The 13559-nt window shown below is 42.7% G+C and overlaps 1 protein-coding gene across 1 annotated transcript in view; it reads left to right on the top strand.

Moving 5' to 3' along the window:
- ABCA12 (ATP binding cassette subfamily A member 12) overlaps positions 1-13559 on the top strand; it is a gene marked incomplete at its 5' end in the record, with an annotated part of 82052 nt that overhangs the window by 41895 nt on the left and 26598 nt on the right. Inside the window, 10 exons of the mRNA XM_082763953.1 lie at positions 1433-1739; positions 4311-4425; positions 5771-6100; positions 6954-7023; positions 7124-7258; positions 7928-8083; positions 8820-8997; positions 10561-10779; positions 11438-11634; positions 12028-12188. Coding sequence (XP_082620079.1) covers positions 1433-1739; positions 4311-4425; positions 5771-6100; positions 6954-7023; positions 7124-7258; positions 7928-8083; positions 8820-8997; positions 10561-10779; positions 11438-11634; positions 12028-12188 — 1868 coding nt within the window. The remainder of the gene's footprint in view (positions 1-1432; positions 1740-4310; positions 4426-5770; positions 6101-6953; positions 7024-7123; positions 7259-7927; positions 8084-8819; positions 8998-10560; positions 10780-11437; positions 11635-12027; positions 12189-13559) is intronic.

Raw genomic sequence — 13559 nt, 5'->3', positions numbered from 1 at the left:
CAGTTGAAGTTAGCCTGGTACAGGATGGGAGTCCAGCCTACAGGGGTTGGCTTTCCACCAGTGATTGTTGTGGTCACAGTTTCCACAGCACAGCCATTGACTTTCACCTAGAACTATGGGTTCTGCACACTCGGACCTCCTTATGGCAATGTTTTACACCGTCCTGTTTATATGTTCTCTTTTCTTGTACCTCTGTTGTCTTTAAAAAGAAAGCCTTTGGTCATCTGGTGTTTTCTCTTGGTTAATTGAAATAAGTTTCGCTGCCCTTAGGAGATCTTCATGCCAGAGCTTCCTTCTCTCAGGCCTCCAGAGGGAAAAGATGCTTTGATTGAAAAAGATATGATAAAGTTCAATTTATTAGAAGATGATAAAGATCTTGAGATATTCTGGTCCAGCACTTCATTATTATAATGGGTCTTCTTAGTCACACCTTTTGCATTTGTGGGATTGGATTGCAGCTTCAGATCAGACTGCAAGGAGGAGAGCAGGGAATAAAAACTTACCCATTTGAATGAAACAAACATGTCTTAATTCTTCAAGAATGCACAATATCTCCTTAACTAGGATTAACTTATAAGTTCCGTGACCTGTTTGGTCCTGTTCTTCATAATCATAATAATAATGTAGATAGAAACTTTTTCTATTCTTCATATTTCAGGCCCTGATAATACTTGTCTAATCCCATAAAAGGAGTTTTCCTGTATGTTTGCCCTCCTTTCCATTACATGTTTCATTTACAGAATAATCAGGCAAAATATTCTGGAAAGACAAAATGTTGTGGTAGCAGCATATATGTCAAATAGACATTTTAAAGGGGTGAAAAACAGTCCTGTCTGTCAAGCTGTTTCTGGCATTCCATTTCCTAACAGAAACTTGCAAAGCTTTTGTATTCTCAGATATTTTCAGCTTTGCAGGAGTTTCTGTGTGCACAAAAATATGTCCATGGACCATTTTCAATGCCACACTCCTGAGGTTTGTGTTACAGCATCACTGTGAGCTCTTGTGATGGAGTACATTTGGGCATGCTCATGAGAGATGCACGTGCTAAGAGACATACCCACTAGGTCTGTGACAGTCTGTGTTAACAGCAAGATTTTTCCAAACACAGCTGGTTATTCTAAGAGCCTTTAATTTTTAAATACTCAGTGGGAGAAGACTTGAAGCCTTTGGGGTGTATTTAGCACCTGGAATCATCGGTCACATTTGGAAGTCAGGAGGAGCTGCAGTGATGTTTTCCACTTTCCACTTCCAAAGTCTTGATAGTGACCATAAGCAGCCTGCCCATCTGAGCATTATTTGTGCAATAAATAAATGAAATGATGGACTGTAATGTAGAAAAGGCTTATAAAAATAAGGAGTTCCTATATATGTGTGTATTGCTCCCATGCTGTCAACCCTGACTGAAGGAAAACCCTTCCTTTTCTGTTCCAAGGTATCATTTTCAAGCTGCCTTCAAGCTGGAGCAGCCCCGTCGGTGGGGCATTGGCCCTCCCTCCCGTGCTCAACTACACCATCAGGATGAGCAGCAGGATCACACAAACCACCAACAGGATAAGGGAGCGCATCTGGACTGTGGGACCACACAACTCCACCTCGCAGAGCCAGATCTACAGCCGGGCGTTTATCTATATCCAGGACAGCATTGAAAGAGCCATCATTCAGTTACAGACTGGCAAAAAGCTGGAGGAAATAGCTGTTCAAGTCCAGGCCATGCCTTACCCCTGCTACAATAAGGATATGTAAGTTTGTGGGACTTTTATCTTCCTGGTTTGCATAAACTCTTCTTGTCTGACTGGTGGAGTCAGCTTCACCAGCTGTGCTGGTCTTCTTAACACCTGTTCACATGGGGTAAAAATGAGTCTGTGCTGTGATTTTTCAAGGGTCTGAAAAAAAGGGGGGGGGGTTTCGGACCCTAGTATAAATGGTCTCTGTTTAGTTTGCCCAATCTTTTGCTTTCGGTGCTCTGTATGTACCTGAATTGTCACAGTAACTAGTTTTACAGCAGATAAAATTTGCTGTCCTTGTTTTACTTCCAAAAGTGGAGCTGAGGCTTGGGTTGGCAGGACTTGGGTTAAATAGGAGTGTTGGCTTGTTCTGCAGGTGTTTACGTGCAGACAGTGCAGCAGAACTTAGAAAACGTATTTATTGGGCAAAAAGAGCCCCTAGGTTTATGAGCTTTGTTCCTACAGATTGCTATCCAGCTGTGCTATTTGTTATTCATTCCACTGATTCCGGCTAACGTTCAGCGTAGAGTGAATAGTTCTCAATCCAGGTGCCTCTCTCACAGATGCTTTAAGAAGGATAAGAGGGAAGATGAAATTGTACCATTCATCGCCGCAGTAATGAGGGAGGAGAGAAAAGCTTTTGATGCGCCGAGTTGTCAGGGTTAACAGCCAGTTATACAGAGCAGTGCAGCATGAACCGTGTGCGGACCAGAATAAGTTCTGAATGGTAAAGTAGATCAAAAAGTTTTGGATCACCTTCCTTTCCACTCGTCTTGAGCCAGATCTGCAGCAAATATAAACCATCTCTCTGCCAAGTGCAACAGAGAGAAGCCAATCTCTCACAGCTGAGGACCTGCCCCTCTGGCAAGGCAATTTTGGTTGGCGCTAAGAAGCTGGCAACATGGTACATCCTCAGAATTACTCCCCTGTCCACAGCTGGTGGCCAAGCTGAGTGGAAAACACACGAGGAAGGGATTTTGTGTCCCTCACAAAGCACTGAAGGATGTTCAGCAGGTAATATTGGTAGGTTGGGCAGGCAATCCATACAGACATGAAGGTCTCCTGTGGACCAAGAGTACAGACTGAACTTTGGAGCTCTGCATCTTGACTGCATGAGCTAAAAGATGACCTGGGAGCTACAGCAGAGCCCTTAACCTCCTGTGTCAGCCTGTCTTGTCAGAGCTGGGAACTTACCATCCCTCCTTAAGTAAATGCATGCGAAGTGCCTGCCAGTATGCAGGCAGGGAACATTCAAACCAAGCATCAACTTGCAGTAAACGTGGATTATTGCTGTGAGATAGTTTTGCACAATGATTAACTGGCTGCTGGGGGCACTTACTACAGTGTTATCTGTTCCTTTGCTTGTTCTTGGGCTGCTGAGAAAACAGCTTGCCTTTGGGTTTCCCTCTCCACCCTGGATTCAGAGGGCCATGAGTTTGCTCAATTATTAAACTACCTAAAGGCTTTGGATTTGCATCCAGTAGAAGTCATCATAAAATGGCTGTTTATCGATTTTTAGCACATAGTTACTGTCCTGGAGAGAAATGGGAGGAACTCATATACTACTACTACAATGAAAGTATGGGAAATACTGATTTTTTCATACCCTAGAGATAACGCGCAAGGTGGTGATTAAAAAAAAAAAAAAAAAAGTGGCAAAAAATTGGTAAAGCTACCAAAATGCATTTTCATCGTTCATTATAAATATGACTTCATTCACATGGAAACATTTCCTAAAAGCGCTGGTTTGGGGAAGTTTGGGGCATTACAATTCAAAATGTAATTTTTAAAAAAAGTAAATTAAAAAGAATTGCTATTGTGGATTGAGCTTTTCCCAGGAATAAAACTGATTTTTATTTTTTTTAAAGCCAGGTTTAAAAATAAGGGAGGAAAACATAAGCCCTTTAGATACAATGAGTTGAATCTCCCACTGTAAAAACTTACTTTCCATCACAAAAGGGGAATTTTACTTTGGGCCATTGTTGTGTCTTTTCTCAGTGCACATTTGGCATGGGAGGAAGGTTGTAAGGAGGAAGAACCAAGAATTATGAAGCCCACGTTGCAGACCTGGATCTGTAATACCCATCCTGTGGGGCAGTAGGACAGACACTCTGAGGGCAAGCACTGACACCCAACCTCAATCACCAGGAAATACGGCCGGATGACAAAATCTGGCCATTATATTTATTGACAGAAGGGCTGGTTTCTGAGTTGTTCCAGGTTGGATGCACCCCACCAGAGAGCCAGGAAATGCCCCTGCCAATGGTGGTTTCTGCTCATGCCAGTGGTGCTGCTGAGCAAAACTGCTTCCAGAACCTGGCTGGAAATCCCTATGTGATTTAATAAACATTTGTTTTTATTTATTTTTTTTTTATTTTTTGAACAGCCAGGAGTTTCATGAATAGAAAATTCAATGCAATGGCAAAATAGCCTTTTTTTGGGTAATTATTAATTATACTTCACATTTTGAAATATAAGCATGTCTTTTCCTGTGCCAAAGTATTATTCTGAGAAATATATTCTGTAGAAAGCTTTAATCCCCTGAACATTTTGTATTCAGCTAAAGCCTGCATTTGCCTTTTACAGGTTCTTAACCAGCGTGACCTACTCTCTTCCATTTGCTCTGATGGCTGCCTGGGTGCTGTTTATAGCTGATTTTGTTAAAACACTTGTTCAAGAGAAAGATCTGAGGCTTTATGAGGTACACTGAAACTTTCTGGGGCGTGTAAAATTATAAACAGATTTTCCTTATTAGTGAGTTGTAGGTCCCATGTGCAACATTAAATGGAGCAAAACAAGCATTAAGGAAAATAATATTCCATATACCTATTGTCTGGCCTGCAGTGTTTGAATTCTGACATTGTAACCAAGCACAAAACTGTAGAAGTGCAGGGCATTTGCCCTTGAAGTGGGGAGAATATTGCTTTGCCATGCTGAACACTGGAAACATGGGGACCTCGCAAAATTACAAGTTTTCTAAAGATTTAAAGCTCCCTGAAAATTGACTTTTGAGTCGTACCTACTGGGAACAAAGACACAAAGAGACTTTCTTCCTATCCTTGAAGTTATTATACTTAATAATTCAGAAGGTGCTACATTTTACATCAGCTCCTCTGAAATGAAGTCCTTCCTTCAGGTTGCCTATAGGAAAAGAAATGACATTGAGACATAGGGAACTTACTGCAGTAACTTGGGTTTTCAGTATGAGCACAGGCAACAGAGATACTTTTTGTAAAGAACTTTTTGTAAAGCTCATCTTCAGATGATTTGTTTTTTATCTGGTACCATGGAAATATATTAATTCACCAAAAAGCCTTTCTAAGAAAGGGCACCCTATGAACTCTAATGAGACTGACAATGAGTGAACCCCAATAGCTAGTTGACGGCCCCATTAGTTCCCAGTATAGTTTTGGGAACCCACTTGCGTTGTCTCTAAGACCAAGGGTGTCAGTCTTCTGTTTAGTTGTGTTATCTACAACAAGACAACAGCATTGGTCATTTCTTTTGGGTTCAGCAATGCAAATTTACAGTTCTATAGGTCTTGTGGCCTTGATCATCAGCTAATATAAATTAACATCACTTCTATATAACCATGCTAATTTATCTCTCATGTATTACCTTGGGGATGTGTGTGAAATGGCTTGGTTTCAAAGAGACCTAAGAGTTTTTACACTCAAGCCACTGAGTGAAATAGCATTATTAAAAAAAAAAAAAAAAAAGTTATTTAAAAAAATAGAAAGGTTACAAACGTAATGCCAGCAGCTGCTTTGCAACTTGTGGGTTGCGGCACATGATGCTTGCAGCTCCTGCCCCTGCTGTTCGTTTGCAATGAACTGCTGTGCAAACCCAGAGCATTCCAGAAATGCAGGAGCGTGGTTTCTCCCTGGTTATCAACAGAGCAGTATGCCAAAGTAGGAAAGAGCATACTTTGTTTGTATGCCCTATGATCACTGAAAAACAAACAAACAAACAAAACTCTTAATAAACATTTGCCATTTGTAATTCTTTCTTTTTTTTTCTTTTTTTTTTAACCTTTCTCTCTGTAGTACATGAAAATGATGGGTGTTAATGCAAGCAGCCATTTTATCGCCTGGTTCATAGAATGTGCCGTCTTCCTTCTAATCACCGTCACCTTCCTCATCGTTATCCTAAAAGTGGGTGACATCCTTCCCAAAACAAACACGTCGCTCCTTTTCCTGTACCTCATGGACTACAGCCTGTCCATCATAGCCATGAGCTACTTCATCAGCGTTTTCTTCAACAACACCAACATAGCAGCGTTGGTGGGCAGTCTCGTGTACATCCTCACCTTCTTCCCCTTCATTGTGTTGCTTGTCATTGAAAATCACTTGAGCTTCTCAGTGAAGAGCCTACTGGTAAGTTCTGCTTTTCAGTAACAGGGATTATATGTGTGGAAGCAGGCATTCACCTTCAGTACACTTCAGTTGTTATTAAGGCTTGTGTCACGATTATACATGAATTCTAAACCCTAAATTCCTTTCTAAATCATTCACCCATCTGTGGGTGTTGACAGGAACGACAGCACGTAGCAGGAGAGCTGGCCATGGCCTGGTGCAAGGAGGCCTTTAATTAGTGGTGTGCTAGGACTGAACACAATACCTGTGCCATTTTAGGGAGTTACCACCTGCCCGCTGAATCAGAGTAGTGTGAACCCTCACAAATTGAAAGGCAAAAATGGGTTACTTTCAGCCACCACGAGCAGCAAGGCTGGTCAGTAAGGAATTTAGGTTGCAGAACTGTGAAGGAGGCTTGGGTCTGCTTGTCCTTTAGTTGTATGTATCTCAAATTCATAGTCACGGAAGGAGACATAAAGCCATGTCTCTTACCAAGGGTAGAAATAAGTAGGTGTTAGGTTCCAGAAGCTGTACTTGTTTTCTTTGAGTCCACCAGATTTGAGAAAGGACACCTGTTAATTCAAGTGGTAAAATTATTAGCCACCTCAGGGAATTTTCAATCACAACTTTATTTCAAAAGCCCTGAAGGAGGGTGGAAGTTGGGTACTGGGAGTGGAAGCAAAAGGAGGGAACGTTCTAAGGAGTTGCTAAAACCCATAAGCCTCATCCACTGCTCTTTGTGACTGTTGGAAAAAATCTAACTCATTTTTCTAGCTATTTTACCAAGCCAGTGAGGTACCTGATTGGTTGTCTGACAATTTCTCTTTGAGACTAATTGAAAAATTGATTGTTTTCAATTGTGTTTATTCCTCAGAGCCTGTTGTCTCCAACTGCCTTCAGCTATGCAAGTCAATACATTGCTCGCTACGAGGCACAGGGCATAGGTATGTTCATTATACACAAAACTAGGATTTGAGTTCCCATGGACGTGGTGTTTCATTAACTAATATGGATTCTGTTGTATTTCTAAATTCCTTTTTGCAGGTCTGCAGTGGGACAACATGTATAAATCCCCAATGATTGGAGACAACACCTCCTTTGGCTGGATGTGCTGGCTCATTCTGATAGACTCCTTCATTTACTTCATCCTGGGGTGGTATATAAGGAATGTGTTCCCAGGTAAGGATATGTTGCATTGAGGTTGTTGCATTTCCTTTGGAAAACAATGAATACAATGCTGGCTGATTCCAGTCTGCCCACACAGGATATTTCTGTTCCTAGACCAAAAGGCTTGGTGGATGTCTGAGTGTTAATGAAACTGGGACAAGGCAGAGCAAGGGAAAAATAGGGTTCTTCTGCTTATCATGTGGGTAGATGGAACCCATAAACAAGCTGAAGCCAAAGACACAGAAGGGTATGTTTGCTGTCTGGTTGGTGAAAATGAGAACAGAGCGTGTTAGCCAGCATTTGTCAGCTGAGTGATTTTGGGTTGCGTTACTTATATCATTCGATTTCAAAAAGTAATTCCTGCCTTGGGCAAGAGCCAGTACATTTGTCTTTTGCTTTTCTTCCCCACCTAATGAAGCAGTCCACTGGCACACAGAAATCTACCCAGTGGAAAATGTAAAGTACTCCAACCCTCTGGCTATGAAGTTACTCAGAATAACAAATTAGCAAATGCTTCCTATTGTGCCAATTAAGGGAAAATCCTCTACCAAGTATCAGTAGTACATGAAGCACATCAAGAGAGGAGAGATCTCTACGGAGTTCATTTTTTGTTATTTTGAGTGCAATCTAATAGTGGTGCTTTCTGCAGATACCTGGATGAGCTTCCTTATCTTCTTGCAGGACGATATGGCATGGCTGCTCCCTGGTATTTCCCGTTCCTTCCATCGTACTGGCTCGAATACAACAGTTACCTCCCCTTCTGGAGTGAGAAACAAAGGGGCCTCTTCTTCAGCAAGCTGATGCTAAGGAAAGAAGCCCCCCTCAACAATAAGATATGTATGTGAATTCTACATGGGCTAACAATGCCAACTTACACTTCAAGTAAACAAAGTGGAATTTGCAAAGGGGCACCACTCTCAGAAAGCGCATTTCTGTGTTAATCCTTATTTTGTAGCATAGAAAAAATTGGAAACTGTTGCTTACCTGAATGGAGATTTGGCTTTTAAATTTTCCTTTTTCTTTCTATTTGATATGGAAATCCACTACTGATACTCACCTGCATACTTGTGTATGCTGTAGTTTGGCAGATACCTTAGATGCATATACTTCACTCTACAATGCTCTGCATAGAAAAACACATTTTTGTTTGTGCAAGCAAACAGAAGTTTCCACTTGTCAAAAGGGATATGTGCTGCTTTGTTTGTTTCTTTAAATATTTAGCCTGTAAAACATAGGGAGATCACACATACAAGCTTGCTGATTCTACCTAACAAAACTAATTTAGTAGTTTTGCTGTGCTTTCTTAGTATAGATTGTGTTAGGTGCTCTGAAACATCTAAATATGAGACCTTTCAGAAGTGATTAACGCTTATTGTCAGGAGTTGTAAGAAGTTGCAGAAGTGAAAAGGAGAAATCCGGGAGAGCTCAAATGATTCAGATCCTCTGAAATGTTCTCTACATTCTTTGCTGAAAGGCACCTACTTTTGCTGTATTTTATGCTATAAAAAGCCCTGCTTATTTCTGAGATGAAAAAAAAGTAACTGTCCTCTGCCCCTTCCCTTTGGTGTCGTAGGTGCCCCCCCTCCTCATCTGGAGCCAGAGCCCACTGACCTGACCTTGGGAGTCTCCCTCCGTGGCATAACAAAGGTTTATGGATCCAAAGCTGCAGTGGACAACCTCAGCCTCAACTTCTACGAAGGGAATATAACTTCCCTGCTGGGACACAATGGAGCTGGGAAAACGACGACCATGTACGTGTCCTTTAAAGTTGGGATGTTTTATACTGCGGGGCATGGCAGGGTGAACGAGAGAGCAAGTGGGGCTGTGGAGGGTTGGGGAGCTGAATAAGATGCTTTATTAGGACAGATCTCTCCTGCAGTTTTATCTGGGTCTTGGACAACCTCAGCTGTCCCTTCATCTGTTAGAATTAAAGCTCCTTTGCTGCTTAGGAATATGCTTTTTAGTCTGGTAGGATCGCTGTAATACACAGCACAGCAGCTGTTCCAGCATTTTGTTCCACAAGGCTTTGGTGCCTGGGGCTGGGTTGCTCTGAAAGCTGTGGGTAGCTTTGCACATGCCAAAGTTGAAATGATATTAGCACAAAAGCTTAATAAAGGTATATTTCAGCTGTACAGACTCATGTGTTGACTGGGCCGGGATGGCAGTAGGTTAATACATTGGCCTTCCAGCCCTTCTAGCCTTGCCATTTATAAATTATTGGTTGAGTTGTTAGATAAAAGCAGTAAAACAAACCTGTAGAACTTGATTTCTCCACTGATATATATATATGCATCACTCTGAAAGCAACATTAAGGTGATAAATAGAAGCCCCAGAAGAGCCAAAATCAGTAAGATAGATGTGTGCTTCATCTCAGCTTATTAGAAATTCATCTCATGTCCTCTTTGTGAAGTGTAGGCAAAGGTGATGTACAGAAAAATATAATGGCTTCTTGAAACTTAGTGCAGGCTTCAAATCCCGAGTAAGGTCACAAATTACTTCTCCTCTCCTTTTTAATGAGGGTTAAAAGTCCTAGGAGAGAGAGCAACCCAGGGAAGGTGAAAGGGAGTCTGAGATGCATCTTCTGCTTTTACTCCCTGCAGGACAGCTCTAAAAACAACCCATATTATGTAAGTAGTTACTCCAAGCAGAAGGTGTTTGACTCGGGTCTGTTAGGTAGGCAGCATTACTAGGTAGTATTATTAGCTTGAACTAGTTGAAAGTGCTGCCCTCCGTGAGGTGCCTTGCCTGGAAGTCCTCTCCCATTCCTTGTTAATCACGGCAGTGAAATCAGGTTTCCCTGCCGTGATGTGGTTAGTATGATGAAGATGTGGTTTGCAATCTCTGATGTGGTTAGCAGTATGAGGCTGGCTGGATACTGCAGACAAACCTCAAAGAATGAAGAGTAACTGCATTTCCCAGTGATTAAATGGGAAGTGAAGGGCATTCATGAGTATCGATGTGTGGGACACACCGTGGTCTGAGTTGGAGAGGGGAAGACCAAGGAAGATAAAAGTATATGTGAAAAGTAGCCAGAGTTCCATGCACAAGCTTGGTACTTGCCTTCACAGTCCCACAGAGCAGGAGGAGGATGTTCTTTGATGTTAATTGGCCACTGCTTTGCCCAAGCATGGCAGGCAGCAAAACAAGCTGTGTTCAGTTATTTCTGGCTGCAAGGAGTGCAGTGGTGATGGAAGGAAGCTTTGCAAGTAACAATACATGTAGGTGCAGGAGGATGTGGAAAAAAATCATGTCTGGCTTTCTACTTTTTTTTTTTTTTTTTTAACTTCCTTTATTATTTATTTTTCCCTTTCAGATCTATTTTGACTGGGTTGTTCCCTACATCATCAGGTACTATCATTGTCTATGACAAAGACATCAGGACTGATCAGGAGGTTATCAGGAAGAACATGGGTATATGCATGCAGCACAACGTGCTCTTCAACTACCTCACCACGAAGGAGCACCTGCTGCTCTACGGGTACATCAAAGTCCCTCACTGGAGTAAAGAAGAGCTCTACCAAGAAGTTAAGAGGTATAAAAACAGCAGGGTTGGAGAAGGGTGAGAGGGCTCTGAAAATTATTGCGTGGCAGTGCCATTGCCCCTACAAAGCTCAAATGAATGGTTTTGAGCACAGTTGCAGACCCAGCCTGGAGTTCAAATAATGCCTTGGTCTGCTTAGAGGAGGATATTGAGTGTTGAAATCTGGGGCTGTAAGAAAACAATGTCTTTTCTCCAGGGGGTTCACAGGCTTCTGTGACAATTCTTTGGAGATGAATTTATTGGCCTAAGGGTCTGGTCCTTGCTTCTTTACAGTTTTCCCCAGAAAGGGATTTAATCAACCAGTCAGAAAGATGATGTCGGCTTTATTGGTTCTGCGGAGAAGTGAAACAGCCAGAACGTCCCAGGGAATTTGGATCTTGGTGTTCTCTGTTGATGAGGTTGAGCCTTTAACCTTGGCTTGTCAGATGGAAACTTTGAAAACATCCTAAAAAAAGATTTTTTAAATTAAAATCCCAGTGGCTGAGCTATAGGATGAATCATCTCAGTGCACTGTGACCATTTAGTAGAGCAGTCCATACTTGAGCAGTTTTTCATTTGCAGTTATGTTTTTTGGGTATTTTCAGATTCCCTGCTTTTAAAAGATGCCTGAAGGACAACCTCTGGGGGTTGTTTTTTCTTTGTCTTGAAGGACTTTGAAGGAGACGGGACTGTACAGCCATCGTCATAAGCTAGCTGGTTCCCTGTCGGGGGGGATGAAGAGGAAGTTGTCTATAGCTATTGCTCTCCTGGGTGGATCAAGGGTGGTGATCCTGGATGAACCAACCACAGGGGTGGATCCGTGCTCTCGGAGGAGTATTTGGGAAATTATCTCCAAGAATAAAAAAGGTACTGTGATGAGATGAGATGCTGCTCAGTGGCAAAAGTGATTTGTGTCACTTGAAAATATGATATCAGTGGCTTTGAGCAGCAGGTTTTGGAGACCACAGAGAGCTAGCTGTGGGGATCTGGGACTTTGCAGAGCCTCTGGGTGCATTCCAGGCTCTTCTTGTAAATTCCCAATGTCATTTGAAATGAAACTTTACGATAAAACACAACTTATGATAGTAACTTTCAACTTCTCTCTAGTGTTCTTTCATCCAGTTTCATTATTAATTCCCAAAAAGCACAGTTGATTTTTCACCTGGTGCTCTGCATGCCCTCATTCGGTAAAGCTTTCACCTGTCTCATGTAATCCTGCGTGTTTATTGTGTTGGTTGACATCAGCTTCCTGTTTCCCAGGCAGAACCATCATTCTCTCAACACATCACTTGGATGAAGCAGAAGTACTGAGTGACCGAATCGCCTTCCTGGAGCACGGGGGGCTCAAATGCTGTGGGTCACCGTTCTACCTCAAGGAAACGTTTGGTGATGGATACCACCTGACACTCACAAAAAAGAAGGTTTGTGTCAGAGGTGGTGCTAAATCTTCAGCCTCATCTTAAGATAAATGTGTGATGTTATGATAGACATCTTGGGTGGGAAACTTGAGTCAGTTGTATGACTTGAAGGAAGGAGGCAACTCATAGCGTCCCACAGAAAAGAAACACATTGCAGAAGGTTCATCTTAGTCTTAGATCTCTGCTATGGAATGGTTATTCCAGTCTAATATCTCTTCCATGGAATGGATTCTTTATGTGACCGTTTTATTGCAGGGTGAAAATTGGATGCATTTTGGGTTGAAACCTTTGGTTTTAGATAGACAGGTTCAAGCACATGCTGGCTTTGTAAACACGTAACTACAGCCTGTAAATTGCCATTAAGACCACTTTCTGGTATGCCCTAGCTAGTGAGATGCACGAGACACAGCACACTCTGCTCTCTGGCTCACTCTGTCTGTCCTGTGCTGGAATTCACACACTTTTATAGATAAGCTTCCTTCAGAAAGACAGCCTATACAGAGAGTTTCCCAAAACATAGGAGTCTTAGCTGCAGCTCTAACAGACAAGGCAGAGGTGTGAATCTGAGCCTCCTGTGCCCAGGTGAGCAATGCAGTCCTCTTTATCCTCCCTTCCCTCCTGGCTCTGGCTCCCTTTCATGTCCCATGGGCGTAGTCACCGCAGCAGGTACTGCAGGGAGGCAGATGCCTGATGTTTGAGCCCACATGTAGCATGAGCTCTCAGCAGCTTCATCTCTGAAGGAGAGCATCGAGGCTTGCTCAGGGATGCTGTTGGCAGGAGCTGAGGATGGAAGCAGTACCAAAGTGGTTGCGTTGGATGCAGAGAGAGGCACCAAAGAGCTGCTGAAGATCTGTATGTGAGCACGCTGTGCCTCAGGGAGAGGTGCTGACAGCGCATGTTCCTTGAAGCAGAGGGAGGATCTCCAAACCAGCCACCAGGGAGGACATCAGACCAGCCCCTGCGGCCCTCAGCAAGCAGAAATGTCAGCTTTCTGCTTTGTTGGAAAAGAACAGGGTCTCTGTGAGGGTTAAAGGCAAGGCCAGGTGCAGAGTGTGAATTCTGGAGTTCAGAGATAAGAGATGGGAAAGGCCTGTGGATAGTACCTGGCCTGAGGCAAAATGTTCTGCTGTTTGCAAGGAGGGAGGAACTCTGTTCTTAAAGCATTTATTACAGTGCTGTTGGTAGCCCCAGCACACAGAATAACACACAGATACTGTACGAGATCAGCCCCTCTTCCAAACTGCTGGCAGTATAGCTAGAAAAAATGACAAAGGACCCATGTGCAAGCCCTGTTTTTCATGAGGAAAAAAGGTTGTAATTGTGCTGGCAGCCAAGTTCAGGTGTCAGCTCTCCCTTGTGGCTAGGCTTCATGTC

This window comes from Aythya marila (assembly GCF_965140915.1).
Source record: "Aythya marila genome assembly, chromosome: 6".
Taxonomy (NCBI): Eukaryota; Metazoa; Chordata; class Aves; order Anseriformes; family Anatidae; genus Aythya; species Aythya marila.
The sequence above is the reverse complement of the archived record's forward strand: the minus strand, read 5'-3'. Positions and strand labels throughout refer to the sequence as shown.